General features: G+C 44.5%; 2 protein-coding genes across 3 annotated transcripts in view; one reads left to right on the forward strand and one right to left on the reverse strand.

The window, feature by feature from the left end:
- CYSLTR1 (cysteinyl leukotriene receptor 1) overlaps nucleotides 1-26,085 on the reverse strand; it is a 650,975-nt gene that overhangs the window by 467,268 nt on the left and 157,622 nt on the right. The window lies entirely within an intron of this gene.
- LOC113416632 (START domain-containing protein 10) lies at nucleotides 3,633-25,479 on the forward strand. 2 transcript variants are annotated; one of them, XM_026674651.2, is made up of 6 exons: nucleotides 3,633-3,900; nucleotides 15,597-15,744; nucleotides 18,523-18,626; nucleotides 20,663-20,780; nucleotides 23,425-23,477; nucleotides 25,164-25,479. In XM_026674651.2, the coding sequence occupies exons 1-6, from the start codon at nucleotides 3,745-3,747 to the stop codon at nucleotides 25,383-25,385; spliced, it is 801 nt and encodes a 266-aa protein (XP_026530436.1). In that variant the 5' UTR covers nucleotides 3,633-3,744; the 3' UTR covers nucleotides 25,386-25,479. The 2 variants fall into 2 exon arrangements, with proteins under 2 accessions (XP_026530436.1, XP_087828182.1); XM_087972056.1 differs by having other exon boundaries at nucleotides 3,745-3,900; nucleotides 25,131-25,479.

Here is a 26,085-nt window from a genome sequence, read left to right on the forward strand (position 1 = left end):
GCAGGATAAAATCCAACATTTTTTTCCCCAAGAATAACTGCTTTTCTTCATGCACTATGCTTATCAGTAGTCGTCTCAGTTCCCTTGTCTCCTTTGTGGTTAATGTGAAAGTTGATTTCCCTCAGCAGTGCAAGAGAACCAAAAAAAATGATTGTAACTCCTTTTTTAACTGGAGGCCCTGTAATAGCGAACTGCAGATCCATAATCCACTGTAGCTGCCATTTTAGATGGGCAAGGCTTGGAATAAACACAAAGGTGGGCTTTTGCTTGCCAAAGAAGATAACATACAGCTTTGCAAGAGGGGCTGGTGTAACCTGCCCTGGGTGCCTTTTGCTATTTGGGTTTGACACAAGAATTTGGATAAATGTGTAAATGAGTGCATCTCAATAGGCAGAAAAAATGCTTAGAACAACTTCGTAATCCTATGTTATTCCCCCAGAATTTCTCAATATTAAACGTTGGATGTGGACTGGCCTATCAGATGTGTGCAATTAAAGCATTAATATGAGCTATCTCAACAGGGCAGGCAAGTATAGTAAAATAAGCTTGCCAACTATATAAGGTCTGTAACTGGGCAATTAGATTTATTGGACCAGGCAAAAATTGAAGAAAAGACAAATGAAAACTTGAACAGCAATGGTATTTTGTGTGTGTGTGTGTGTGTGTTAAAAAAAACCCAGCGATGATGTGAATTCCTGGCAGGCTTACCTTATTTGTCCTTTTATTATTCAGGAGGGGTTTATATTATCCCTTTTCCAAGGTTGTACAAACGACTAATATCTCAATAACGAGTGTTTTCAAGCAAATGAAGAACTGGAATACTACTGTAGAAATGTGTCCTTGAAGCTTAAAAATTGGGGAAAAAAACATGACAAACTTTGGGATTAATTTAAATTATACAACAATGTCATATATGACAATACCCATCACCCATCTCTGGGGCAAATGTATCCAAGGAGAGGTCCAGAGCCGAAAGACTCATGGATGGAGCATCTTCTAGTATAATCTGTCACTGGGTGTATTGATCAGCCCATCACCAGCAGATAAAGCTAATTTTCAAGGGATTAATCCAACGGGCCTTTCATTTTCAGATATGCAGAATTTAGTCCATGCATGGCATGCCCTTACAGCTCTTGATTCCTAACCCAAGGCTTTTAAAAGCTTTTATATATAATTCCATGGTTTGGATCTTGGTCTACCACAAGGGTCTTCAAGCTTGGCAAGTTTAAGACTTGTGGACTTCAACTCCCAGAATTCCTGAGCTAACATGACTGGAGGATGAATTATGGGTGTTGAAGTCCACAAGTCTTAAAGCTGTCAAGTTTGAAGACCCCTGGTCTACCGTATGGCAGTTACTCAACCTTCGTCACTTTAAGCCTTGTGGATTTCCAACTCCCAGAATTCCTGGCTGGGGAATTATGGGAGTTGAAGTCCACCCAGTGTAAAGTGGCCAAGGTTGAAAAATCTTTTACCCTCTGCTGCCAATTCTGTGCAACTTCCTGTCTAATCAATGGAGAAGCAGTTAGGAAATTGGCCTAGCCTGCACAAGGAAATGTGTGTGCACTCACCATGCGGAAGGGTTAAATTCCCCCCAAGCAAAACCTGAATTTCACATGTTCTCCCCCTTTTCAGCCAGAAAAGCCACTGGCTCAAACGAAAAGTTGCTCAAAAAAAGAGCCCTTAAACAAGACGACAGCGTTTACACACAGCCCTCTTTCCAGGAGCAACTCTCAAGAGGAATTATTCTTGGAATAATTTCTAGCAAAAAAACACCTCGCCTCCCAACAGCAGGTGGAACTATTTTCTCTTCGACCTTTTGCAAAACTTGTCTCATCTGCCTGGTTCGGTGGTGGTTGGTCTTTCTCACACCCACGTTCTCTCTCTGGAGTTGTGGGTGGATTTGTTTTTTATGGTTTTTAAATCACGACTTGTATTTGCTTTTACGGCACAGCCAGGAGTGTGGATGGCGAAACCAGCCGATGCATAAGCAGGGGGGCATTTAAACTTCGTAGCCCCAGTTGAGAGCTGCAAGGGGGGGGGCTGGGGTTTTTCACCTCTCCTTCCTCCTTTTGCATTAAAAAAAACCCCACAAATATTTTACAGGCAGGTGAGAAGCTGCAGGTGAATACATATTTTTTTTTCTCTCTCTTTTTGTAACTATTATTTATTTTCTCTTATTTTTTCCAATGCTTCTGTACCAGAGATAAATTCCTTGTGTGTCTAACCACACCTATCTAAATTTAGTATTCCATTCTACAATCTCCCCCTTCCTCTCCCAATACAGGTAGTCCTCAACTTGCAGCAGTTCATTTAGTGACCAAAGTTAGGACAGCACTGAAAAAAGTGACTTAGGACCGTTTTTCACACTTTACGACCGTTGCAGCATCCTCCTCCTGGACATGGGATCACAATTCAGACGCTTGGCAACTGATTCATATTTATGACAGTTGCAGTGTCCCAAGATCTCGTGATCCACTTTTGTGACCTTCCGACAAGCAAAGCCAGATTCACTTAACAACCGTGTGACTAACTTAACAATCGCAACGATTCACTTAACAGCGGCAAGAAAAGTCATAAAATGGGGTAAAACTCAATGTTGCCTTTGGCAACATAAATTTTGGGCTCAATCGTGGTCATAGGTCAAGGACTACCTGAAATGTTTCAGGCTCTTTTTTTTTTTTTTACTTTTTATTGTCCTCCCACTTTCACTCATTTTTACTTAAAAAATATTTCTGGCTCAGTTTTCCAAACTTTGCTGATAGTTGTCCTCTCTCTCTCACACTCTTCCTCCCTCTTTCTCTTCCTCTCTTTCCCCTTCCTCTTTCTCTCTCTCTCTTGCTCCCTTTCTCTTCCCCTTCCTTTTCTTTTCCCCCTTCCCTCTTTCTCTCTCTCTATTTCTTTCCCTCCTTTCCTCCCTCTCTCTTCCCCTTCCTTTTCTCCCTTCCTCCCCTTCTCTTCCTTCTCTCCCCCTTTCCTCCTCTCTCCCTCTTTCTCTTCCTTTCTTTCCCCTTCCTCTTTCTCTCTCTCTCTCTTGCTCCCTTTCTCTTCCCCTTCCTTTTCTTTTCCTCCCCCTCTCTTCCTCCCTCTTTCTCTCCCTTCCTCCCTCCTTCTCTCCCTCCTTTCCTCCCCCTCTCTTTCTCTTCCTATTTCTTTCCCTCCTTTCCTCCCCCTCTCTTCATCTCTCCTTCTCTTGCTCTCCTCCCTCTCTCTCTCTCTCTCTCTCCTTTCCTCCCTCTTTCTCTCCCTCCTTCCCTCCCCTCCCAGCCGCGCGCGAGGCGGTTGCAGCGGGCCCTCCTCCCGGCCCGGAGCTTCCATCCCGGAACGCGCCCGGCGGAGCGTCTCGGCGTCTCAACAGTCCCGGCCGGCCGGAGCCCTTTTCCCGGCCGCCCTTGGAAACCTCGCCCGGCGCGGGGGCGGAGAGCAGCAGCGCCTTCCCAGCCGCGGAGCCCCGGGAGGAGGAGGAGGAGGAGACGGGCGGGCGGACCGGCAAGCGGGCGCTCCCGGGCGCGGCCAATCAGCGGCTGCGGAAGAAGCGGCAGCGCCTCACCTGCCCCGCCGTGCGCTCCTTCGGCCCCGGCCCGGGCTGGGAGCCTCGCAGTCCGTCCTGGGCAGCCGGGGAAGAAGCTTTGCCACCTGCCCGAGCGCCGCACCTGCCCCGCCCGCCCGCTCGCCCGCCCGCCCGCTCACCTGGGCGCACCTGGGGCTGCTCCGGCCGCGGCGGCTGAGACAGGGCGCCCCGCCTTGATGGAGCCCGTGCAGCTCCCCGACGAAGCCGCCTTCCGCGACTTCCAGGCGGAGTGCGAGACGGAGCTGGGCTGGCTCAGCCGCTACAACCGGGATGGCATCGCCGTCTGGGGGCAGCTGCCTCCCCAGGGAGACTTCGCCGTGCACCGCGTGAAGGTGAGCCGGCCGGCAAGCCTCTCCGGGGGCTCCGTGGGAATGGGCGGACACGTGTTAGCGGGGGCCCAGAAGCGCCGGCCGCGGGGAGGGCAACAAAACTGCCCCCCCCAAAAGACACACACACACACACACACACACTGCTCTGAGTCTCCCTCTTTGCCTTCTTCCAAGACTTTGCGGGTCGGTGGCTTGTGTTTGTGTGTGTGTGTTTGTTGCGTGTCAGTCCTCGCCTGCCCGGTAGGGCACATTCTTCCCGTGTTTTCCCGAGTGGCGGGTTAGCCAAGCGTGTTTCCTTGCGTTCACACTGGCCGCGTTCCGCGGAGCCATCCAGGGGAAGGGACTCAGACGTCGTCTGCTGGTGCTCTTGCACGAGGATATTACGCAAAGACCTGGGATGATTGAAGAAGCCATAGTTCAATGAAGAAGGGGGCAGAGTTGGAAAGGCAGCCTTTTACACCTTCTTGCACGTCTGAATCAAGGAAATTGGGGTTCCCTCCTGTCTGTCAACAGCAGCAGCTGCCACATCCCTTCCTGGAGCTGAGGTTAATGAGAAGCCAGGTGTGGTAGGAATGTAACAGAAACCTGATATTAAAAGGTTACGTCCAATTAGCTGTAGGAACAGAATTTTCCTGGCACTTTGTTATTATTTTCGTCTTCTTTTGATTCCTATTTATACTTCGCATTCCTGTTCATGCACATTTTTCTCCCTTTTAATTCTTTGTGTTTTGGGATATCTCTGAAGTGCTACAGCCCAGGTCCTGTTTGGGATGTCGGTGGGGTAGAAAAGGATGGGAGATTCATAGACATTTTTCCCCAAAAACTTTATTTGTTTTATTATATAAAATGCAAAGAAAAGAAAAGATTAAGGGAAAGAAAAGGAGCAGGGGAAAGGAGGTGTGAGATACCAGGGGGGAGAAAAAAAAGAAAGAAAAATAAAAGCATTAACTTCCGACTCTTCTTAGCACAGTACAAGATGAAAACACTCCAGCTTTTTGCCTTTACACATTAATATATAACTAGCCATTTCTATAACGGCAAATATTTCTTTTTTAAAAAAACTTTTTATTGAAAATTAAGTTTTAAAAACATTTGAACGTGGTGATCTTTTGACATATATCAGCAGTCTTTACATTGTTATAATAGCAAAATGTCATCAAACAATATAACATTTATTTTATATATACATATATATATGTTTTCTTAAGTTTTCGCGGGTATTTATATGTATGGTATTCAGCTTTGTTCGAGTATTTTCCCATGTCATTATAGTTGTGCTTTTAAAGTTGTAGCACAATATGAACACAATGCAGAAGCCTGATGATGGCAGATGAGATTCTGCCGAAACGTTGCTACAACTTTAAAAGCACAACTATAATGACGTGGGAAAATACCCGAACAAAGCTGAATACCATACATATGTATGTATGTATGTATATGTATATGTGTGTGTATATATATTTATATATATATACACACACACACATATATACATATACATACACACACACACACATCTATATACATCTTTACATTGTAAATCTTTAATATTCATTTTTATCTCAGACATTTTATTGCGGTTTAAGCTCTTTAATTTCTATTTCACATTTTTAGACTTCCTTTCATATCCCTCCAATTATATTTTTTTCCATATTTCATGGAATTCTGAAGTATCTCGTTCCTTCAGTTCTACCGTTAAGCTATCTAACTCAGTGCAGTGTAGAATTTTTATTATTATTACTTCGTCTCTAGGTATTTCTTTTAGTTTCCATGTTTGGGCAATTGAAAATCTTGCGGCTGTGATAATATGAATAATTAGATATAAATCTGCTTTTTTTAGATTCTCATTTATTATTCCTAGTAGAAACATTTCTGGTGTATAATTTATTTTTAAATTTAACATTTCTTCTAACCATACGGCAAATATTTCTGATCAACAAAACCAAACGTTTCATTTTTTTTTTTCATCACAAGCACAAAATCCAGAAGTGATATCCAAATGGGAATATATATTTTTGAATAAAACAATCAATTTAACCATTCCTGCTTTAATCTTCCTTGCTATGGAAATAGTATGTATTTCTATTTGCACCTAATTAATCCTTGTGAACTGTCACTATTTTTATTATTCATTGTATTCTTTCAAATTCTTTGACCTTACTGAAAGAAAAGTTCACAGACATTTTTAAAGCCGTGATTCTTATCAGATCCTGGATTATGAATCTCAGTCCAACAGGGCAAGCTGGGAGGTATGTTAGGTGTGTTGTTGGTGAGGTGTGTGTGTGTCCGTTTCTAAGGATGCAACTGTGCCAAAGCTCCCATGGTCCACATCCAGCTGAGTGACTGTGGATCATGAGAGTATCATATGTGGGGACCTCAAATTAGGGAAAAATGATGCAGTAGTTGGGGTTGTTGAACAATTAGCTAAGACTTCTGAATGCGATCAGGAAAATATTTTCATGGTCTTAGATAATAGTTTCTCCTTTAATATCTGCTAGAAGCAGACACCTGTTCTTGAGCAAGGAATTCAAAAGTTATGTTAATCTAGTACAGGGCTGTCCACCTTGGCCTTGAGCCTGGCGGACTTCAACTCCCAGAATCCCCAGCCAGCTTTGCTGGCTGGGAATTCTGGGAGTTGAAGTCCGCCAGGCTTCAAGGGGCCAAGGTTGGACAGCCCTGATCTAGTAGGAGGCTCTGATTAGAAGTATGCCTTAATTAGAAGTTGGGCGGTAATGATGCTGAAATTACTAGGTACCAAGACATACCAAAACCTAATTTAAATTCTTACTTGGGCAGATAGTCTTATCTCATAGGCTTAACAATTGCCTACCTGGCCTGAGCCACCCAAAAACCAAGATGCTGGTTTTGGTGAGACTTCGAAGAGCTCCATCATATTTAGGGCAATTTTATCTAACAGTTGTTTAGCTGTTTGGGTGGGTTTTTGGGGGAAAGGGTATCATCTTCTTTTTTAAATAAAGTTTATTAAATTTCCCCCTTTAAAAAAACAAATTATATATATATATATATATATATATATGCAGTTATTTGTGACATCAGTTATACCATTCTCCTATACATATACATACATACATACATATATATTATTTACAATTACACTTTTAAAGCTTCTACTTTTGCATTATATTTTCTTTCTAATTTCTAAGCAGACTTACCCCTTTTCCCAAGCCATATAGAATTCTTTATCTATCCCCTCCTGCAATTCCATTGTGAATTTGTTCATTTCTGCGCAATCCATTACTTTTTTTTATAATCAGGTCATCTCAGGGATGGGATTCAAATTTTTTAACAACTGGTTCTGTGGGTGTGGCTTAGTTGGTGGGCATGGCTTGGTGGTCATGTGACTGGCTGGGTGTGGCCAACTCAACATCACTCACATCAAGGCACGCATCTCCTTGCCTGACCTCTCATGACTGTGGGGATGCTGCAATAGTTGTAAGTGTGAAAAACGGTTATAAGTCACTTTTTTCAGTGCCACTGTAACTTTGAATGGTCACTCCACACAAGCAAAGTACCAGCAAAGGAGGAAAAAAAAACTCCAGAGAAGTTCCTGAGACAGGAAGTCTAGTCCTGCCAAGAATGTAATAAGGGTTAATGGAGAGGCAGTTTCTGTAAGCAACACCAGAATGTTTCCTTCCTGCCTTTCTTACAGGATTAGGCCAGTAATTTCTTCTAACAACCAGATCTCCGAACTGCTTAGAATGTTAACAACTGGTTCTAACGAATAGGTGCGAACTGGTAGAATCCCACCCCTGGGTCAACTGTGGGTGTACTATCTAATTTCCAAGTTTGAGCATATAGTATACTAGCCACTAAGGGGAAAGGGTGTTTTCTGAAGGCCTAACCATTTTCACAAAGATACTTAAATAGACATTAGTAGTTCCTTGAGTTTTGGTTATTTCAGTGCTTGCGTTTCAAAAGTAATCTGTAGGATTTTAAATGAGAAAAAAATAGTTTGTTAGATTTATAAGGCTGCCAAATTGGAAGTTGTGGCTTATAATTAAAAAAACAAGACCAACAATCCAATACAGAAAATAAACAATTGTTTGGAAAAGTCCATAATACTGTATAGTTCTTAAACCATCAGCAAAGTCTTAAAGATATTTTGAGCCATGACTTGTCAAAAGATGGTTTTTCTCAATTAAAAAAAAAATCTGGAATAAAAAATGAAAACTTCTCCAGTTGGAGAGTGTTTGCTATAATTGTATATAATTTTTTTTAAAATGACCATAAGCAATAACTTCAAAATAAGAAACTGCAGTAAAATAAATCAGGGTCCGTTTCTTTTCACTGTTATTCAGCCTGCTGAACTTCTGGCCAGTAATAACATGTTTTTTCCTCGACTTAAAATATCCTGGAACGGCAAAATTGATCTCATGTTTTCTTTTAATTTCCCAACAACCCTTGAGGCAGTCTAGGTCGAAAGAATGGAAAGTTGTGGATTCTGCTGTTCATAGAGTGCTAATTTTCTTTGAGGTTTCAAAAGATTAGAAGGAACTGCAAATTGTGGTTTACTGACTAAACTGCATAGTCATGCATCTCCTCCCACCCATAAATTTATGCCAGATTTCCCAGACCTTGTAATCTCCAAATGTATTTGGAGAATGGACTGCAACTTTGAAGGAGCGCCCATCTGAGAGGCAACAAACCAAGTAGAAATATCGTGCGTCCTAGCTTCTTTTTTAAAAATACATATTTTTATTATTATTATTTTTCTTAAATATACACCCATATTGTGTGTGAACGGAGTTGGTTTTGGGTATCATTCATATTGATCCAATTCGTCATAACAATATTATTGATCTCTATCACATTTATCAAATTTAAGTAATCCTCGTTATATTGTTTAAACATACATAGCCTGACCCTTGCCCCTTTTCCAACAAATCAAACAGAATCCGAAAGGAACAGAAACCTGGTAATGCTTTTACAAAATAATGAGCTGTGATAAGCAACAAGGTCATAAAATGGGGCAAAACTCACTTAACAGAAATTCTGGGCTCAGTTGTGGTTGTAAGTTAAGGACTGCCTATACTTGTTTTCTTGAAAATGCATACAATTATAAGAAAGTACTGTATTTGCCAAACTAAGATTGGTTTCTTTCAAAGTCGTTACCAAAAAAGGAGAATATTTGTAGCTCGGGGTTGAAGTGAGAGATCCTTGGTGGTCTCTGAGCTTGGTTGTTTTCTTGCAGCCCTGATGACGTTACCTAGTTGGGTAATGAAATGTCTGCAAGAAAACAACCAAGGTCAGGGAGCACCAAGGAGCCCTCAAAGTCATTGTTTGTTATAGGTAGCAGAGCAGGGGTTGGATTCTACCGGTTCAGACCGGTTCTATGGAACCGGTTGTTATGATTCTGCACAGTTCGGAGAACCGGCAAATCGTGCCACTGACTGGCCCCGCCCTGCCCACTCACTCCTTACCTGGCATGCACACCATCAAACTTGCCTGCGTTTGGTAAGTTGCTATTTTTCCTTTTTTTTTTTTTTACCAGACCATCAGCTGTTCTACTGTGCTGAAGATTTAGATTAGCTAGAAAGCAGGAAATCATTGGATTTTTTTTGCTTTCTAGCTAATCTACAAGCAGAGCTGAACCTTCCTTAGGAGTGAAGCTTCTATTTTTCAGTGCAGACTCAGGTAGCAGATTGCAGAATGGTAGATCTCTGAGTGAATCTATGATTCTGTGAGCAACTCAATCTGCCTGTCTGCTTTGCCTGATTTTGGGTAAAAGTTGCTCTTTTTTAAATAAAAAATTCAATATTTACATAAATATTTATAATTTTACATGCAAGCCACACCCACCCAGTCACATGACCACCAAGCCACACCCACAAATTAGGCCACACCCACAGAGCCTGTTGTTAACAAATTTGAATCCCACCCCTGTAGCAGAGCTATGGAGAGAGATCAATTCTGAAATTAAAGCATGATTTTGAATAAGAATAGATGTGCACTTTGTACCTGCTGGGAGCAAATTTTTATGTTTGTTAAATAATTTTCATAGTGGGATGTAAACAACTGCAATAAAAAAAAATACAGTAGCAATTTTCATACTGAGAAAAGAATTTTTGTACATTGTGAGTATCCCAAGAGGACACTGCAAACGTTATGAGAGTCAGTTGCCAAGCATCCAAATGTAAATCACCTGACCATGCAGATGCTGCAGTGGTCATACCTGTGAAAAACGATTATTAAGTCACCTTTTTTCAGTGCCATTGCAACTATGAACCATCGCTAAATGAAGTGTTGTAAGTCAAGGATTACCTGTATATGCTAGGATTTGAAAGCAACACAAGACTAAATCATACGAAGAGGAGCACTTTAAAGCAGGTGTGTTTACAGATTACAGATTAACAGAGTTGGAAGGGACCTTGTAGATCATCTAGTCCAGCCCCCTGCCACAAGCAGGAGACCCTACACCATTTCTGACAGATGGCAGTCCAGTCTCTGCTTGAAAGCCTCCAGTGATGAAGCTCCCACAACTTCTGAAGGCAACTTCTGTTCCATGGGTTGATTGTTCTCACTGTCTGAAAATTTCTCCTTATTTCTAGGCTGAATCTCTCCTTGTTCAGTTTCCATCCATTATTACTTGTCTGGCCTTCAAGTGGTTTAGAAAATATCATGACCCCCCCTCCTCTCTGGAGCAGCCCCTCAAATATTGGAAGGCTGCTATCCTGTCTCCCCTGGTCCTTCCCCTCACTAGACCAGCCAGGCCCAGTTCCTACAATGTTTTAGCCTCCAGTCCCCTAATCATCTTGGTTGCTCTTCTCTGCACTCTTTCTAGAGTCTCAACATCTTTTTTTATAGCGTGCTATTAGTACCTCACTTGATCTTTCTGGACTCAAAAGCTATCCTTCATAGTTGGGATGATACGTGTTAGATCTGGAGGTTTCTGGATACGTTCTGTGCACCTGTTTTGAATCGTATTTTGCTCTTGGAATCCAGATTTGTGCACAGCAGTAACAAGCAGAGCCTGCTAAGCCTCCAATTTCCTAATCTTCCCGTGTTCACTCACACTTGATTTACAGGAAAATCCAGTAAAAAATGTCTGTGGTAGCAAAAACATAGTTCAGAAACAGAAAATCATAGATTACCCCTGTCATAAAAAACTCTCCTTTTTGCTGGCTTCTAATTCTAATCTATTCCCTCTTTGCAATGTCGCTCTTGAATTCTTTTTAGGTAATAATTAGATGAGCCTGATGAGAAATGCCCTTGATGAGTTGTTGAATAATCCATGGGGAACACAGGATTTACCCCTTGCTCTGAAGCCAAACAAAGTCACTGTTTTACTAGTCAACCAGGAAGTTGGCCAACAGAGATCAATGATTTACAACGAAGCAGTGGCGAAAGAGCTTCAGAGCTTCTACAGTGGTTCGTCTCAAAGTAGAGAAATAATACGAGAAGCTGCTCCTTTTTCATTAGCAACAGGCCAGGTAAAAGGGGCAAGATTTAAGGGTGGGAAAGTTGGGTTGAAAGCTGAGTTACAGATACAGATAATCAGAATTGGAAGGGACCTTATTCAGGGGTCTTCAAACTTGACAGCTTTAAGACTTGTGGACTTCATTTCCCAGAATTCCTCCTCCAGTCATGTTAGCTCAGGAATTCTGGGAGTGGAAGTCCACAAGTCTAGAACTTGCCAAGTTTGAAGACCTTTGTTGTAGGTCATCTAGTCCAACCCCTTGCCCAAGCAGGAGACCCAACACCCGTGATGGCGAATCTATGACACGCATGCCACAGGTGGCACGCAGAGCCATTTGTGCGGGCACGCGAGCCCCACCCAGACTTACCTGCACTGCACATGTGCATGCCTCCCAGCTGGTTTTTTGGCCTCCCAGAGGCTCGAGGGAAGCCTCTGCAACCTTTGGAGGCCGAAAAACCGGCCCGTTTAGTCACTTCTGGTACTTCCGGTTTCCTCACTTCCAGTATTTGGAGGCCTAAAAACAGGCCTGTTTTTCGGCTCCAAAGGCTGCAGAGGTTTCCCTCGAGTCTCTGGGAGGCTAAAACAGGCCGAAAATCAACTGGGAGGCATGTGCATGCGCAGATAAGGGGGCGGCAGGGGGGGTTGTTGCACATGCATGTGGCGCATTGCATTGTGGGTGCAGGCATGCATGCTATCGCACGTGCTTTCGGCCCACCACAACAAAAAGGTTCGCCATCACTGCCCTGCACCACTTCTTGAAGGCTTCCAGTGATGGAGCTCCCACAACTTCCGAAGGCAACTTCTGTTCCGTAAGTTGATGGTTCTCCCTGTCAGAAAAATCCCTCCTTATTTCCAGATTGAATCTCTCCTTGATCAGTTTCCATCCATTATTCCTTGTCTGGCCTTTGGGTGCTTTCGAAAATAGCTTGACCCCCTTCCTCCTTTCTGTGGCAACCCCTCAAAGTAAATTATTGCTCACATTATTTAAAAAAGAAAATATTGCTCAAATAAAAAGTTCAAGTCTTCCTCTAGATAAGATAAATAAAAGAGCAAGAAATACAAATACAGCGGTGAGCAGAGAATCGCATCCATAACCTTGTGCTTTTTCAAGAGGAAAAGTAACACTAAATGTGTTTCAGGTGCAGAAAGTGACTCCTTTAAATAACGATTCATAATTAAAATGCCATCAAAAAACCCCTTTGGGTTTCTGATTTTAGAGGTGTCCAAAGCAAGAGAGGTAAACTGTCATAAATTACTCATAAAATACGTATGTCCCTACAGAGCATTGCTTTCTTCAACCTGAAGCCCTCCAAATGTACAGGATTACAGGTAGTCCTTGACTTACAACCACAGTTGAGCCCAAAATTTCTGTTCTCAAGCAAGACAGTTGCTAAGTGAGTTCTGCCCCGTTTCTTGCCATGGGGATGCTGCAGCGGTCGTAAGTGTGAAAAACATCTCTACGTCACTTTTTTTCCAGTGCTGTTGTAACTTTGAACAGTCATTTTTTGCAGTCCCACTGTAACTTCATCCGGTTACTAAATGAACAGTTGTTAAGTCGAGGACAATTCTCCATCATCATCATCATCACCACCATAAGAACCAGTGAAGTCAGGTGTTGAAGGTGCTGGATTGGGAAGGTCCAAGTTCTTCCTCAGCCACAAGAAGCTTCCTGGGTGAATTTGGGCCAGCCATGCTCTCGTCAGCTGAACCTTCCTCACAAAGTGGACCAAAACAGGTCTCGTCCTGCACTTGGATATAAACGTATATACCAGGCGGTGGCTAACCTTTTTTGGCTCCCGTGCTGATAATTGCACTCGCTCGCATGCCCAGCACCCAGAAGGCAATGCGTGCTGGGGCCCCCATGCCTTTGCGCACGTGGGCGCATCTTCTGCACCCCCTACTCTGTCCCCTGAGCATGCACGCCAGATAGCTGACAATCAGCTGTCAGGTGGTGGTGTGTGTGGCACATGCGCAGTGGGGCTCTTCCGGGCGACCTCTCGCATGCCGGGGGAAATGGCTCTGCATGCCACTTCCAGCACTCATGCCATAGGTTCTCCAACACGGCTGTATACCAAACAAAAATATCCTAATATGTTGTATTTTTGGAAGTTATTTCTAGCAGCACTACTGATTCTTTAACAGCTTTGTTCCCTATGCCATTTGTCCGGTACACTTGCAAGATTCAGACAGTCAGATTAAACAGAGTTGGAAGGGACCTTGTAGGTCATCTAGTCCAACCCCCTCCGAAGCAGGAGACACTACGCCATTTCTGACAGAGGGCAGATTATTCTTACTGTCAGAAAATTTATCCTTATTTCCAGGTTGAATCTCTTTTTATTCAGTTTCCATCATTATTCCTTGTCTGGCCTTTGGGTGTCTTGAAAAATAGTTTGATCCCCTCCTCTTTTTGGCAGCCCCTCAAATATTGGAAGACTGCTATCCTGTCTCCCCTGGTCCTTCTCTTCACTAGACTAGCCAGGCCCAGTTCCTGCAATTGTTCATCGTATGTTTTAGTTCTCCAATCCCCTAATCTGAACTAGACTGGGTTGTTGTGTGTCATATATGGAATATATGTTGGTATATGCATATTTTCCTATTTATATTTTTGTCATGTTTATGAAGTGCATGTGGGAAGTGGAGACCCTTTGAGAGTTGTATGCAATGAAATTTCACTTTAATGTATGCCGATTAGTGTACAATTAAAGTGACAATCAAGTTATTCTAAGTCTAAGTCTATAATATGTTGTAAAACTTAAAAGAGGATTGCGGTTGGCTTATAGGAGGAGGTAGACATTATCCAGAGCATGCCAACTTGGAGAGAGAAATGGTTTTCAAACATTGGTTTTCAAACATTGGACAGAAGGTATTTTCACAGCCCCATAGTTTATTCAGGTGACTTAACACTGTATTTCACTAGGTCATCTCATGCATCCAATCTAACCTGTTATTTTCCTAGATTGTGTGTGTGGGGGAAATTATGTTGGAATGTTTCCCCATCATTAACAACATGGATCCCTTGCCAACCAAACTTTGTATTGCTTCTAAAGTCGACTCTGAAAATCCATAACTTGGATCTCTTTGGATTCTTTCTTCCAATTAGCATCTTATTTATTTTTTTCCCCTTTGGTTAATGGAATACTCAAGGCAGCCATCGAATGCACAAAAAGGCCAAGAACTCTTTCAAATATTTAAACCAAGAAATATGCCCATCTTCCTTCCCTGCCTCCTTTGACTCTGAATCTGACCCAAAACTATCAAACTATCACCACTGATCTGTCAGTTTTTCTCTTTCAAAGCCATTTTAGGGTGATCGCTTTTCATGAAAAATGAAACCCTGACTTTGGTTTTGCTGATGTTAAATGGGTTGTTAGAGAAATGGCTAGTATATTTTATTGTAGAAAAGTAAACAGTTGAGGTTGTAATGTTATTTGTCTACTCCTGTGCTAAAAAGAATCAGAGGTCAACACCTGGTTTGTTTGTTTTTTTCATTTTCCCCTTCTACCCCATACTTTCTCCTTTTCCCTTTTCCCCTCGCCTGGTTATTATTTTAATTTCCCTTTGTATTTTATACCCTGATAAACGAAGAAAAACATTTTGATATATAGATGGATCATTTTTTGCCACATCTGAGAGCAAAGTGCTTTACAGTCCTCTCTGAGCAGTTTACAAATTCAGCACATTCCCCCCAACAATCCGGGGCTTCATTTTACCGACGTCGGAAGGATGGAAGGCTGAGTCAACCTTGAGCCAGTCAAGATCAAACTGCTGACAGCTGGCAGAGTTTTCCTGCAGTACTGCATTCTAACCACTGCATGCCTCTATGGTTGATTTGTACAGGGTTTAGATCAGTGGTGGTATGCTGCCGGTTTGGCTTGGTTCGGCCAAATCGGTAGTAAAAATCACTACCTGTTAGGCCAGCCGGTAGTAAAAAAATGCCTCCGAGCTGAGAGAATAAAAGACTTTTCATTTCTTCATCATTTCAGCTGATTGGCTTGTTAGGTGCGTGTGCATTAGGAGCATGCATGCACACACATGCGTGATCACCCACTGAACTGGTAGCGACTAAGGTAGGATCCCACTACTGGCTTATATCCCGATAATGTCTGTGAGACCCTCTGTGTAATAACACTGGTGACACTAGAGAAATTACAGGGACAGAACTCAAGATTCAAGACCATAGAACCAACCTAGAACAGCTTGACCTCAGCACTGTCATTCCAGTGACTATATTCTAACATTGAATCCTCTCCTTCGGTCACAGGGCCGTGTGAACATGCCAGAGGTATCAGCGGAGACCGTCTTTGATGTCCTCCATGACACCGAATACCGGAAGAAGTGGGACTTGAATGTTATAGAAACCCACGAGATTGCCCGGCTCTCTGATAACGCTGATGTGGGATATTATTCCTGTGAGTAAAAACCTAGAAGGTTTCGTGATATTAGGTGCATAGTGTTCTTAACCAGGAGGTAGCAGGATTTGATTCTTCGTTTTTGACATCCAGGTTCAAAACTTGGTAGGGAGAAAGTTTCACCCAAATTAGGGGGGAAATTGTCAAACTTTAGGCCTTTTATTTCTGGTGCCTTTGAGTCACTCTTGACTCCTGGCGATTGTCTAGATCAATGGTTGCCAACTGGTGGGCCAGGAACCACTAGTGGGCCGTGAGAAAATTTTGGTGGTCCACAGAGAAATGTTCCCCTCCCCCCAAAGCAATTAATCCAGGCTGGACAGGAACACAAGTCTGTGCCGCCCACATGGCCCACCCACCCTCTGGTCCCCCCTTTGGCCGAGCGAAAACCTTCCCTTGAGTAGAGTCACGCGAGCTGGAACTGGAAGGTAAGGCCGGGGAGGGAAATCCGCCCTGGAGTGGCTTGTTGACATTGGTGGGGAAGTCGGTTCCCTAATTCCAGAGCTGCAGTAGTCACAGGACTGGCCCTTTGGTCATCCTGGAGCAGCTGCTCCTCCACCCGGCCTGCCATGGACTGGAGCAGCTGCTCCAGGATGACCCAAGGGCCAGTCCTGTGACTACTGCAGCTCCGGAATTAGGGGACCGACTTCCCCACCAATGTCAACAAGCCACCATCAGTCAAAATTCATATTAGTGGTCCACGGGATTTGAAATTATGAGTTTGGTGGTCCCTGAGGTCCAAAAGGTTGGTGACCCCTGGTCTAGATAGTTTTGCATTTTGCATTTTTCCTGGCAAAGGTGTTTTGGAAGTGGTTTGCCATTTCCTGTTTTTTTTGGGCAGAGAGAGAGTGACTGGCCCAAGATTCCCCATGCTGACATTGTGCCCAGGGCAAGACTACAACTCACTGTCTCCAGTGATGCCTTAACCACTATCCCGAACTGACCCTCTGTCTTTAGGGCCCCAAACTACACGGTTCTCTGAATGCTAGAATTAAAGTGGAACCAGATTTAGCTAATTTAGGCTTTGGGGATGACACAGACAAGACTGAGATGGCCTTAGTGCATGCTTCTGGGATTTCTTCTGGGATTAGAGGTAGACGACGTCTCGATACCAGAAGTGGGAGACCTTCCTTCTCAAGACCTCAAGCACTTTCAGAAATTTGCATCACTGTATCCCGGTCTGCTTAGCCAGACCTCACTAGATCCTAAAGTGGACAATATCTGCTGATATTTCAGATCCTTGGAGGTAGAGAAGAGCATCTGCCTTCTGGGTGGCTTATAGTTCTCCCTCCAGAACAAGCAACAATGCACATATGCACAAAATATGCTGTATGGTGCCTAAGGGGATGGCCTAGGATCAAAGCCAAAGTCTAGACTAAGGGGATGGACCAGACCAGGAGTGTCAAACTCAAGACCCGCCTGCGGGGTGCTTAAATCTGGCCCACGGTGCCTCTGGCAGCCAAAATGGGGCACAGGGCAGTGTGTGTAGACCCCCTGCGCTTCATTTTGGCCAGCAGGGTATCCCATCTCACCGCCTTCCGGGCAGGCCGCAGAGAACTACAATACTTATCCGGTCCTCAAAAAAATCCACTTTGAAACCTCTGGACCAGGAGTATGTTTCAATTATTTTTACCACCGGTTTGGTCTCCGCTGCTCATTGGCACTATCAGCTCGGCCGAACCGGGCCGAACCGGTAGAATACCACCACTGCCTTGGACTAGACCACAGCTAAAGTGTCCAACCTTGGCAAATTTAAGACCTGTGGACTTCAACTCCCAGAATTCTGAGCTAATAGGACTGGAGGAGGAATTCTGTGAGTTGAAGTCCACAAGTCAAGTTTGGAGACGTCTTCTCTATAATGTCACTTTGAGGGTAGAAGTTGAAATAATTTATGTCCAGGATAAAGGCAAGAGGTTTGCAGAATTCTTCCAAAGCTTTTGGTCTCTTCTCCTAACAAGGACAATAAAATAGAATTCATTGTTTGTAGCAGTATCCTTCTTTCACCTGATGGTATCCAGTCCTGTCAGAACAACCTGCCAAATTGCTAGGTATGCAAATTGGACGTCCCTGACATAATCATGCCGGCACATAACAGCGGCCTCGGGTTGGCAAGGCTCACCTGGATGATAATAAGAATTAACCTTTTCAGAATTAAGCTTCTGAGTGCCACATACCCAGAGGGCTATTAACAGGTTAGAGAGGGTTTAGAACAGAGGTCCCAAACTTGGCAACTTTAAGACTTATGGACTTCAACTCCCAGAATTCATTGCTGGCTGGGGAATTCTGGGAGTCGAAGTCCACAAGTCTTAAAAGTAGTTTGGAGACCTCTGGTTTAGAGGAAGACAACAAAAGATGATGCAAGGACTGGAGAAACTGCTTGTGAAGACAGGCTGGAGAAATTTGAGGAGTTCAACCTGAAGAAAACAAGACTTTAAGAGAAGCCTGATCATGGTGTGTTCAGATGCAAAAAGAAAAAGAAAAAAGATCAAAAACTCTAGTTTTGCAGAAGGCTGGATTGGATGGTATTTCTGCCCCCTTCTAGCTCTACATTTCTGTGATTTAAATCAGGAGTCTCCAACCTTGGCCACTTTAAGCCTGGCGGCCTTCAACTCCCAGAATTCCCCAACCAGCAATGAATTCTGGGAGTTGAAGTCCTCCAGACTTAAAGTGGCCAAGATTGGAGACCCCTGATTTAAATTATGTTTCCCCCGCCGCCGTCTTTTCTTTGTGTTTTAATTTCTGGCTATCAAATTGATTCACCTTTGCTACCTTCTCGACTAGGGAAGTGCCCCAAACCTTTAAAGAACAGAGATGTGGTCACCTTGAGGTCTTGGCGAGTCTTGGATAAGTCATATGTAATCCTCAATTTCTCTGTCAAGCACCAGGTAAGTGTGCCACACAAACACGTAAGGGGGTCTCTGTGGGTAGTTTAGCAATACCGAGGGCTTAAACGGATACAGGCCGTCCTCGCCTTATGACCACAATTGAGCCCAGAATCTCTTGTTGCTAAGTGAGACATAGGTTAAGTGAGTTTTGGCCCATTTTAACGGTTTTTCTTGCCACCTTTGTTAAAGTGAATCCCCGCCGTTTAGTTAACACGGACATTAAGTGAATCTGGCTTCCCCGTTCACTCTGTCAGAAGGTCGCAAAAGGGATCCCAGCACACTCAGGTGGGCTTCAAAAAATTACGCAAAGGATTCTCCGCCCAGTTGCTGGGTGGCCATGGCTATGGTGGGCGTGGCCTAGTCGGCCTCCTGCACCACAGTGGGGTGGGGGGGCATTTTTGCCCACCCCGGGCTCCGGAGGCTTTCCTCGAGCCTCCGGAAGGGCAAAAACAGCCTCCCCAGGTTCCCGAGGCCCTCTGGAGGCCGGAAACGGGCCCATTTCCGACCTTCATGAACTTCTGGAAGGCCCGTTTTTCGCCCTCCCCGAACCTCCACGCTCCCCCTGCACTCACCTGCATCCAAAACGGGGACACCTGGGAGGGGAGGGGTTGGAGGGGCCAGCCAAGGAGTAGGATTTGGGGGTTCTCCGAACTGCACAGAATCTTAGCTAGGGGCTCTCCCGAACCCACGCAAACCCCACGCTAAAGTTGCTAAGTGTCTACATTTTGATCATGTGACTATGGGGAGGCTACAACAGTCATAGGGTGTGAAAAATGGTCACAAATCACTTTTTTTCCCCAGTGCCGTTGTAACTTCGGTCACTAAATGAACTTTTATAAGTCGAGGACTACCTGTACATAGTACGATTTGCACAGCCTAGTACACTAGACTGAAACGGGCCCCGTAGTTTTGCCTTCATCACATTGTGGGAACCTCCCCTTGGCTTAGCATAAATAATCATGATTTGGGCATTGCAAGCTGCCGTGTTACAGTTTTCTTTTCTTAACCCGGATTTGGTGGGTTGTGAGAAATCAGCACAATGTGAGTTGAGCACTGGAAGTATCTGGGAGAGCTGCCCTCTGCTGGTAGATGTGCTTTTCTTCCACAACAGAGTCCCTAGTGGTCCGTGTTGGCTTTGCAGGCCCAGAGCTACAAAAATCAGTTCGGTGAAGACTGTTCTGACCCAGCTCTCCAAACACAACAAACCCTCTGAAGTGAACTCAAAGATTCCTTTATTAGGAGCGCCAGCAGCCCAGGCAAAGGTTTCTCTCTCACCGCAGGCTAACAAGTCCAACCGGCCGAGAGATGAATAGTTGTCTGCCACATTTATTCATCTCCGCCCCTGCCTTTTATCTCCAGAGCTAGGGTGGGCTTCACTAGCAGTGGTGTCTCTTCCATCCCAAGGACCAGCCCATAGATTTTCACTGCTCTTCTCTCTCTCCTCTGCCTTCTGTGCATCCGGCACTGGACCCAGCTGTTCCTCCTCTTCCTCATCAGCCACCTCCAGACCTGATTCTTCTGTCCCAAGGACCGGCCCATAGATTTCCACTGCTCTCCCTCTCCTCTGCCTTCTGTGCAGCTGGGTGTCAGGCACTGGACCCAGCTGTTCCTCCTCCTCCTCATCAGCCACCTCCAGACCTGATTCTTCTGTCCCAAGGACCGCCCATAGATTTCCACTGCTCTCCTCTCCTCTGCCTTCTGTGCAGCTGGGTGTCAGGCACTGGACCCAGCTGTTCCTCCTCCTCTTCATCAGCCACCTCCAGAGCTGCGGGCTATTGATTCTCCATCTGAGGGCTGACGGACAGCCCAGGCTTTGTCTCTGTCTCTCCCTCTCCGCCAGCTCCATTCCCTCTTCCTCTCGGAGCTCTCAGGTTGCCTTGATCCTGGTCCTGACTCCCACACCTCCTCCTCCTCCTCCTCCTCTGATTCGGCTGCTGGAGGGGCCAGCGGCCAAGAGGCCACAACAAAGACTCAGACCAAAAGACTCAGACCAAAAACTCAACCCCCAACCCATTATTTGGCTTTCTCTTGTATAGAAATACCCTCCCCGCAAGGACCTTGTCAGAGCTGTGTCACTCTTAGCTGGATACCTGGTGCAACCAACTGGACCTAGCAGCTGCTGCTTGACTTATTTGGCTCAGGTAGACCCAAAAGGTAAGGACCCGTTTTACAGGTAGATGTTGCCTTTATTCGGATCTGAAACGGGAAAGGTGTTTTAGACCCAGCGCCGTTCTCATCAACAGCACCCATAAGCATTCCCACAATGGATTTAATTTAAAATAACCAGCTGCTGCCAGGAAGTAGCCTGGGATGAGAGCCACTTCAAACATGGAGTTTTGCCAAGGTAAACTGAACTGTACGTGCAAGATACCCTAAACCTGCTTCCAGACCAGATCCTGAGCTGCTTATGTTGTCCTGAAGATTGCTTGGTCAACCGTTCCAAGTTTTCGAGGAGGACCTCTGGCGGCACAGTGGCTAAACTGCAGCGTTGCAGGCTAACTCTGCCCACTGCCAGCAGTTCGATCCTGACCAGCTTAAGGTTGACTCAGCCTTCCATCCTTCTAAGGTTGATAAAACGAGTTCCCAGATTGTTGAGGGCAATGTGCAAACAATGCTCCCATTGTAAAACTGCCCAGAGATTGCTGCTAATCACTGTTGGGCTGCATGTAAGATTAAATGCTATTATTACTGTCTGAGTAAGAGCCCCATCCATCCATCCACACCCACACACTCATTCCATCATTCGTTGTGGGAAGCTCATCAACTAACCGCTCCAACCACAACAGCTAAGAGTGGTTTTCATCCGTTGTGGCGTAAGGCTTGCAGGAGGCATTGAATAAGTGTGGGAAGCAAGTTAGATTTCAAGAAATTAGCATGGGGGAACAGACCTGATCTACCAAATGAACACCTGAATGTCATATAAAGTCTGTGTATTTTAGTTGAGGCCCCGATCCAAGTGCTTTTTAAATCTTGTAGTTTGGGGGGGTGCACAGTGTTTGTTGGAGTAGTTCTTATTATTTATTTACTTATTAAAAGTCTAGGTCACCCATTTTACCATCAGAGCCATTTTTTTTTAAAAAAAAATATTCCTATTGCAGTGGCTGTCGTGGGATCTCAGTCACTGAAATAATTCTGGATTGTATAGAATGGGCTATTTGTCACCATCCTGAATGTAAACAAAAGGATCCAATTCCAAATTGGGTGGGGGCCAGGGACAATCCTTTCCCCCCACCCCAGGAAAGGCCTGGTTCCAGGGTCTCTGCAAATGTGTTTCTTCCTCCTGATCATGTCCTATGTATGAGCCACAGTGGCGCAGTGGTTAGAGTGCAGAACTGCAGGCTACTTCTGCTGCCTGCCGGCTGCCTGCAATTTGGCAGTTCGCATCTCACCAGGCTCAAGGTTGACTCAGCCTTCTACCTTTCTGAGGTTGGTAAAATGAGGACCCAGATTGTTGGGGGCAAGAGGCTGGTTCTGTAAACCACTTAGAGAAGGCTGTAAAGCACTGTGAAGCGGTATATAAGTCTAAGTGCTATTTCCATTGCTATTGCCCTTCCTTCCTTCCTTCCTTCCTTCCTTCCTTCCTTCCTTCCTTCCTTCCTTCCTTCCTTCCCTCCTCCCTCCTCCCTCCCTCCCTCCCTCCCTCCCTCCCTCCCTTCCCCTTTTCTTCCTATTGAGTTGTGGTGGGGCAGTGATTAAATGTAGTATTACAGGTTAACTCTGCCCGCTGCCAGGAGTTCAATCCTGACCGGCTCAAGGTTGACTCAGCCTTCCATTCTCAAAATTGTTGGGGGCAATATGCTGACTCTATAAACCGCTTAGAGGGCTGTAGAAGCTCTGTAAAGTGGTATATAAGTCTAAGTGCTAAGTGCTATTGCTAAGGAGGACGTTCTGTCACAATTATTTCATTGTAGCTGTCCTCCAAGACCTTCATGAATCCTCTTTTTGGTGCAGGATTCTTTAGCAGGACAAGCAAGCAAAGAGATTTTTGAGTGCTGGGCAACCCCTCCACCCAAAACACTTTCTAGCTTGTAGGGTTTGAAGTCTAGAAACAATTCATATCTCACTTCAAGATCCCTCTGCTCAACAGCTCTTTCCTAGAAATGTGTGTTCTTTCATGCTTTCTTCTTTCCCCTTCTTCATCGGCTTTGGCGGCTGTTCACTGCCCTTTCCCAATCCTCCCCAGTTCCTTGCTGGTGCTTTGTTCCAGTCTGGTTTTGTCCACTTCTTCTACAAATATGCTTCTTGGAGGAATTTCATGTGAGTGGAGAGCTTGAGAGGTCATTGTACCAAAGGGATGGATGGACACTTTCCGGGTGGGACGAGGATGAAATTAAACTTGATTGAAGCTGCCTATCCGGATTCCAGCAATTGCCCTAATTAAATCATGAGCCAAACTTCAAAAAAACTTCAAAAGATTTATTAGGAGCGACATGCTGGCATGACCTGTATGAAGCCGACTCTGAGACGTGTAATTTACAATCCCCTCTGACCCTGTTTCCGTCCCCCTCATCCCTCTGGGTGTATCATAATTCAGATTCTCCAATGAAACAGGTTCATGGGCTGGGTGTCATCAATCATACTCTCCAACAGAGGATTTTCGCACCCAGAATACCCGGTTGCTTCAGTTACAATCTTTGTGAGATACGCTTGGAATGTGCTTCTGAGTTCATTTGCCGTATGCTCCTTCAAGGTTTTTTTTTTGCCCCCCACCCTTGTTTCTTATGGCAACTTGGAAACAGGCATAGGAATGTTTTATAAGTTGACACTGCATATATTTTCCATTTCTTCTCCAATCTAGGATCCCTGCCTAAGTGGGTTGTGAATAAAGCATCTCAGTACCTGGCGCCAAAGGTGAGTTGAGGCCTCACCTGTTTGGCTGAGCTGGTTCTCATCATGAGTCACAGTGGTTTTCCCAACACTGTATTGATTTAAATGAGACCAGGGAACAGAAAGCTACAGTCTACATTTATCTCTCCAGGGCAAGGTTGAGGTTGAGATATTGATTGGCAACTAGAGCAAAGGTATGAAATGGAGGTAAAAATTGTAAAGGGAGAATAGAATTGTCAGAGTTTGCAGCAATCCAACCAGCACACAAGTAAACAAATCAGCAGGATTCATTTATAGAAGAAACTTGTTTATATACAATAATATAAAACGTGATGCATGTATGCAATACCCATGCAGCTTTTGCAACGTGGTAGCAAGTACAAGAAGCAGAAGCCAGAACCACCAGAACTCAGAATCACAGAACCTCTATATTTATACAGACCAGTTACCCTAAGCCACGCCCAGTCTCCAACCTGTCAGGTATGGCTCACAACAGGTGCTGTTTCTTAGTCACCAAACAGTTCCCATTGGCTGACTTGTTGTTATGGCTAGCCCAGCTCATAATTTCTTATATACTGACAAGAAGAGAAGTAGGGAAAGGGGTGAGAGAAAGGAAGGGAAGGGAAGAGATGGAAAGGGCCTTGGAGGTCTTCTAGTCCAGCCCCCTGCTCAAACAGGAGACCATTTCAGGCAAATGGTTGTCCAGTCTCTTCTTAAAAATCTCGAGTACCCACATTGATATCTGCTTTTATTTTACTCAATAGAACACTTATTACCAACTGAAATTCCAAAAGATTCCAGATTGGATTTCATTTAAATTTATGGTTTGTAAAATATGTTAGTATAAAATACCCTCCGGTGGTACCTTTAAGAACGCTGGTTTTGAGCTTATATCTTTTTGCTTATATCTCATTTTAACACATCACTGCACGTGGGCAGGCACATTTTGTTGTTGACGTGTGGGATGAAGAACTTGATTTAAATTTAGATTCTTACGAAAATGGAACAACAGCAACAGAAACAATGACGGCAGAATTGAGAAAGATTGAAATCTTCTCTCCCTGTTCCCAATTTTTTTTTTTTTTTTTTAAAAAAAGCATGTTAGAAGTTGATGGGAAATGTGGGGGAAGAAAGAAGGAGGGTGGAAAGGGGTAACAGAAATAACAGAATAACAGAGAATTGGAAGGGACCTTGGAGGTCTTCTAGTCCAGTTTGAGTTTCAGTGCATAAGCCTTAAGCTTTTATAATATTAATTATAAAATTATCTTACAATATTAATAAGCAGGTGGAGCTTAGTAGCATTGTGGTATTGTCTACATTGTCTGCAAAGTGTTGTGGTTCGCGGCAGCCGGTGCAACATGGCAGCGGAGTTGGACAGTGGGGAAGAACGGGAACCAGTCTGGGAGTCTGGCGAGGACTTGGGACGAGGGTCTTGCGTCCGATGCAGAGATGGAGCCAGAACCATCTGGGAGTGGGGTGCTGCTGCCTCCAGAATCTGGCAGCAGCGAGGCAGAGGAACAAGGGGAGCCTGTTCCCAGTGTGCGTGTGCACAGAGCTGCTAGAAGGCAAGAGCAGCTGAGACAAAAGCCTTGGTCAGAACGCCAAGAACATTGTGAGAAAGAGAGTGGACTTGCAAGCTTTTTGCTCATTGTTTTCTTATTTACTATCTTGACCCAGGTTCTTTCCCTTTCTTCTCTTCCCACGTTTCAGCTTATGAAGAAAATGTACAAAGCTTGTCTGAAGTATCCTTCCTGGAAGCAGCAACACAACGCGGGCAAAAAGCCTTGGTTGCATCCCGAGCAGAGCCTTCTTCCCACCATGCCCCTGTCCGAACTGTCCCTCCAACATGCCTCCTCGCTGGAGAACATCGACGAGAGCGGTTTAACGGAAGCCAAGGAAGAGAAAGGAGACATCAGCGGTTCAGAGAATTGATACCAATTTGACTTTTGCTCACTTTTGAGACTAGCACTCGCCAGCCAGCTGGCTTACCCAGTTGGTTTTACAATAAAGGATAAAAAAAGAAAAATCAGATGCATTTTTTTTTTTAATTTCACGGCCACTGCATGGCACTTTATCTTTCCTAGCTCGTGCAGGCAGTGTGGCTTAGAGAAGCTGGTTAGGTAGTGAATAGATGTCTCTATATTTTCCAGGAGGAAACAGTGCAATTTATTTTGAGGGAAGGGACCTTATAGGTCACCTAGCCCAAGCACGAGACCCTACACCATTTCTGACAGAGGGCACTTCAGTCTCTTCTTGAAAACTTCCAGTGATGAAGCTCCCACAATTTCCGAAGGCAACTTCTGTTCCGTGGGTTGATTGTTCTGTCAGGAAATTTGAGCTTCTTCCTTGTCAGGAAGGTTGAGTCTCTCCTTGTTCAGTTTCCATCTATTATTCCTTGTCTGATTTTCGGAAATTTCGGATTCCTTGTCTGCTTTGGAAAACAGCTTGACCCCTTCCTCTCTGTGGCAGCCCCTCAAATATTGGAACATTGGTATCATATCTCCCCTGGTCCTTCCCTAGACTAGCCGAGCCCAGTACCTGTAACCATTCTTCATATGTTTTGGTCTCCAGTCCCCTAATCATCCTGGTTGCTCTTCCTTGCACTTTTTCTAGAATCTCAACATCTCTTTTT

Source organism: Notechis scutatus, chromosome 10 (genome assembly GCF_049901735.1).
Source record: "Notechis scutatus isolate UNSWTSFEM ecotype Mainland chromosome 10, rNotScu1.2, whole genome shotgun sequence".
NCBI classification, from domain to species: Eukaryota; Metazoa; Chordata; class Lepidosauria; order Squamata; family Elapidae; genus Notechis; species Notechis scutatus.

Coding starts and splice junctions, on each gene's coding strand:
- LOC113416632 (XM_087972056.1), top strand. CDS start 3,745: ATGGAGCCCGTGCAGCTCCCCGACGAAGCCGCCTTCCGCGACTTCCAG. Junction 3,901..15,596: donor TCGCCGTGCACCGCGTGAAG/GTGAGCCGGCCG, acceptor CTTCGGTCACAG/GGCCGTGTGAACATGCCAGA. Junction 18,627..20,662: donor ATTTCTCTGTCAAGCACCAG/GTAAGTGTGCCA, acceptor TCTCTTGTATAG/AAATACCCTCCCCGCAAGGA.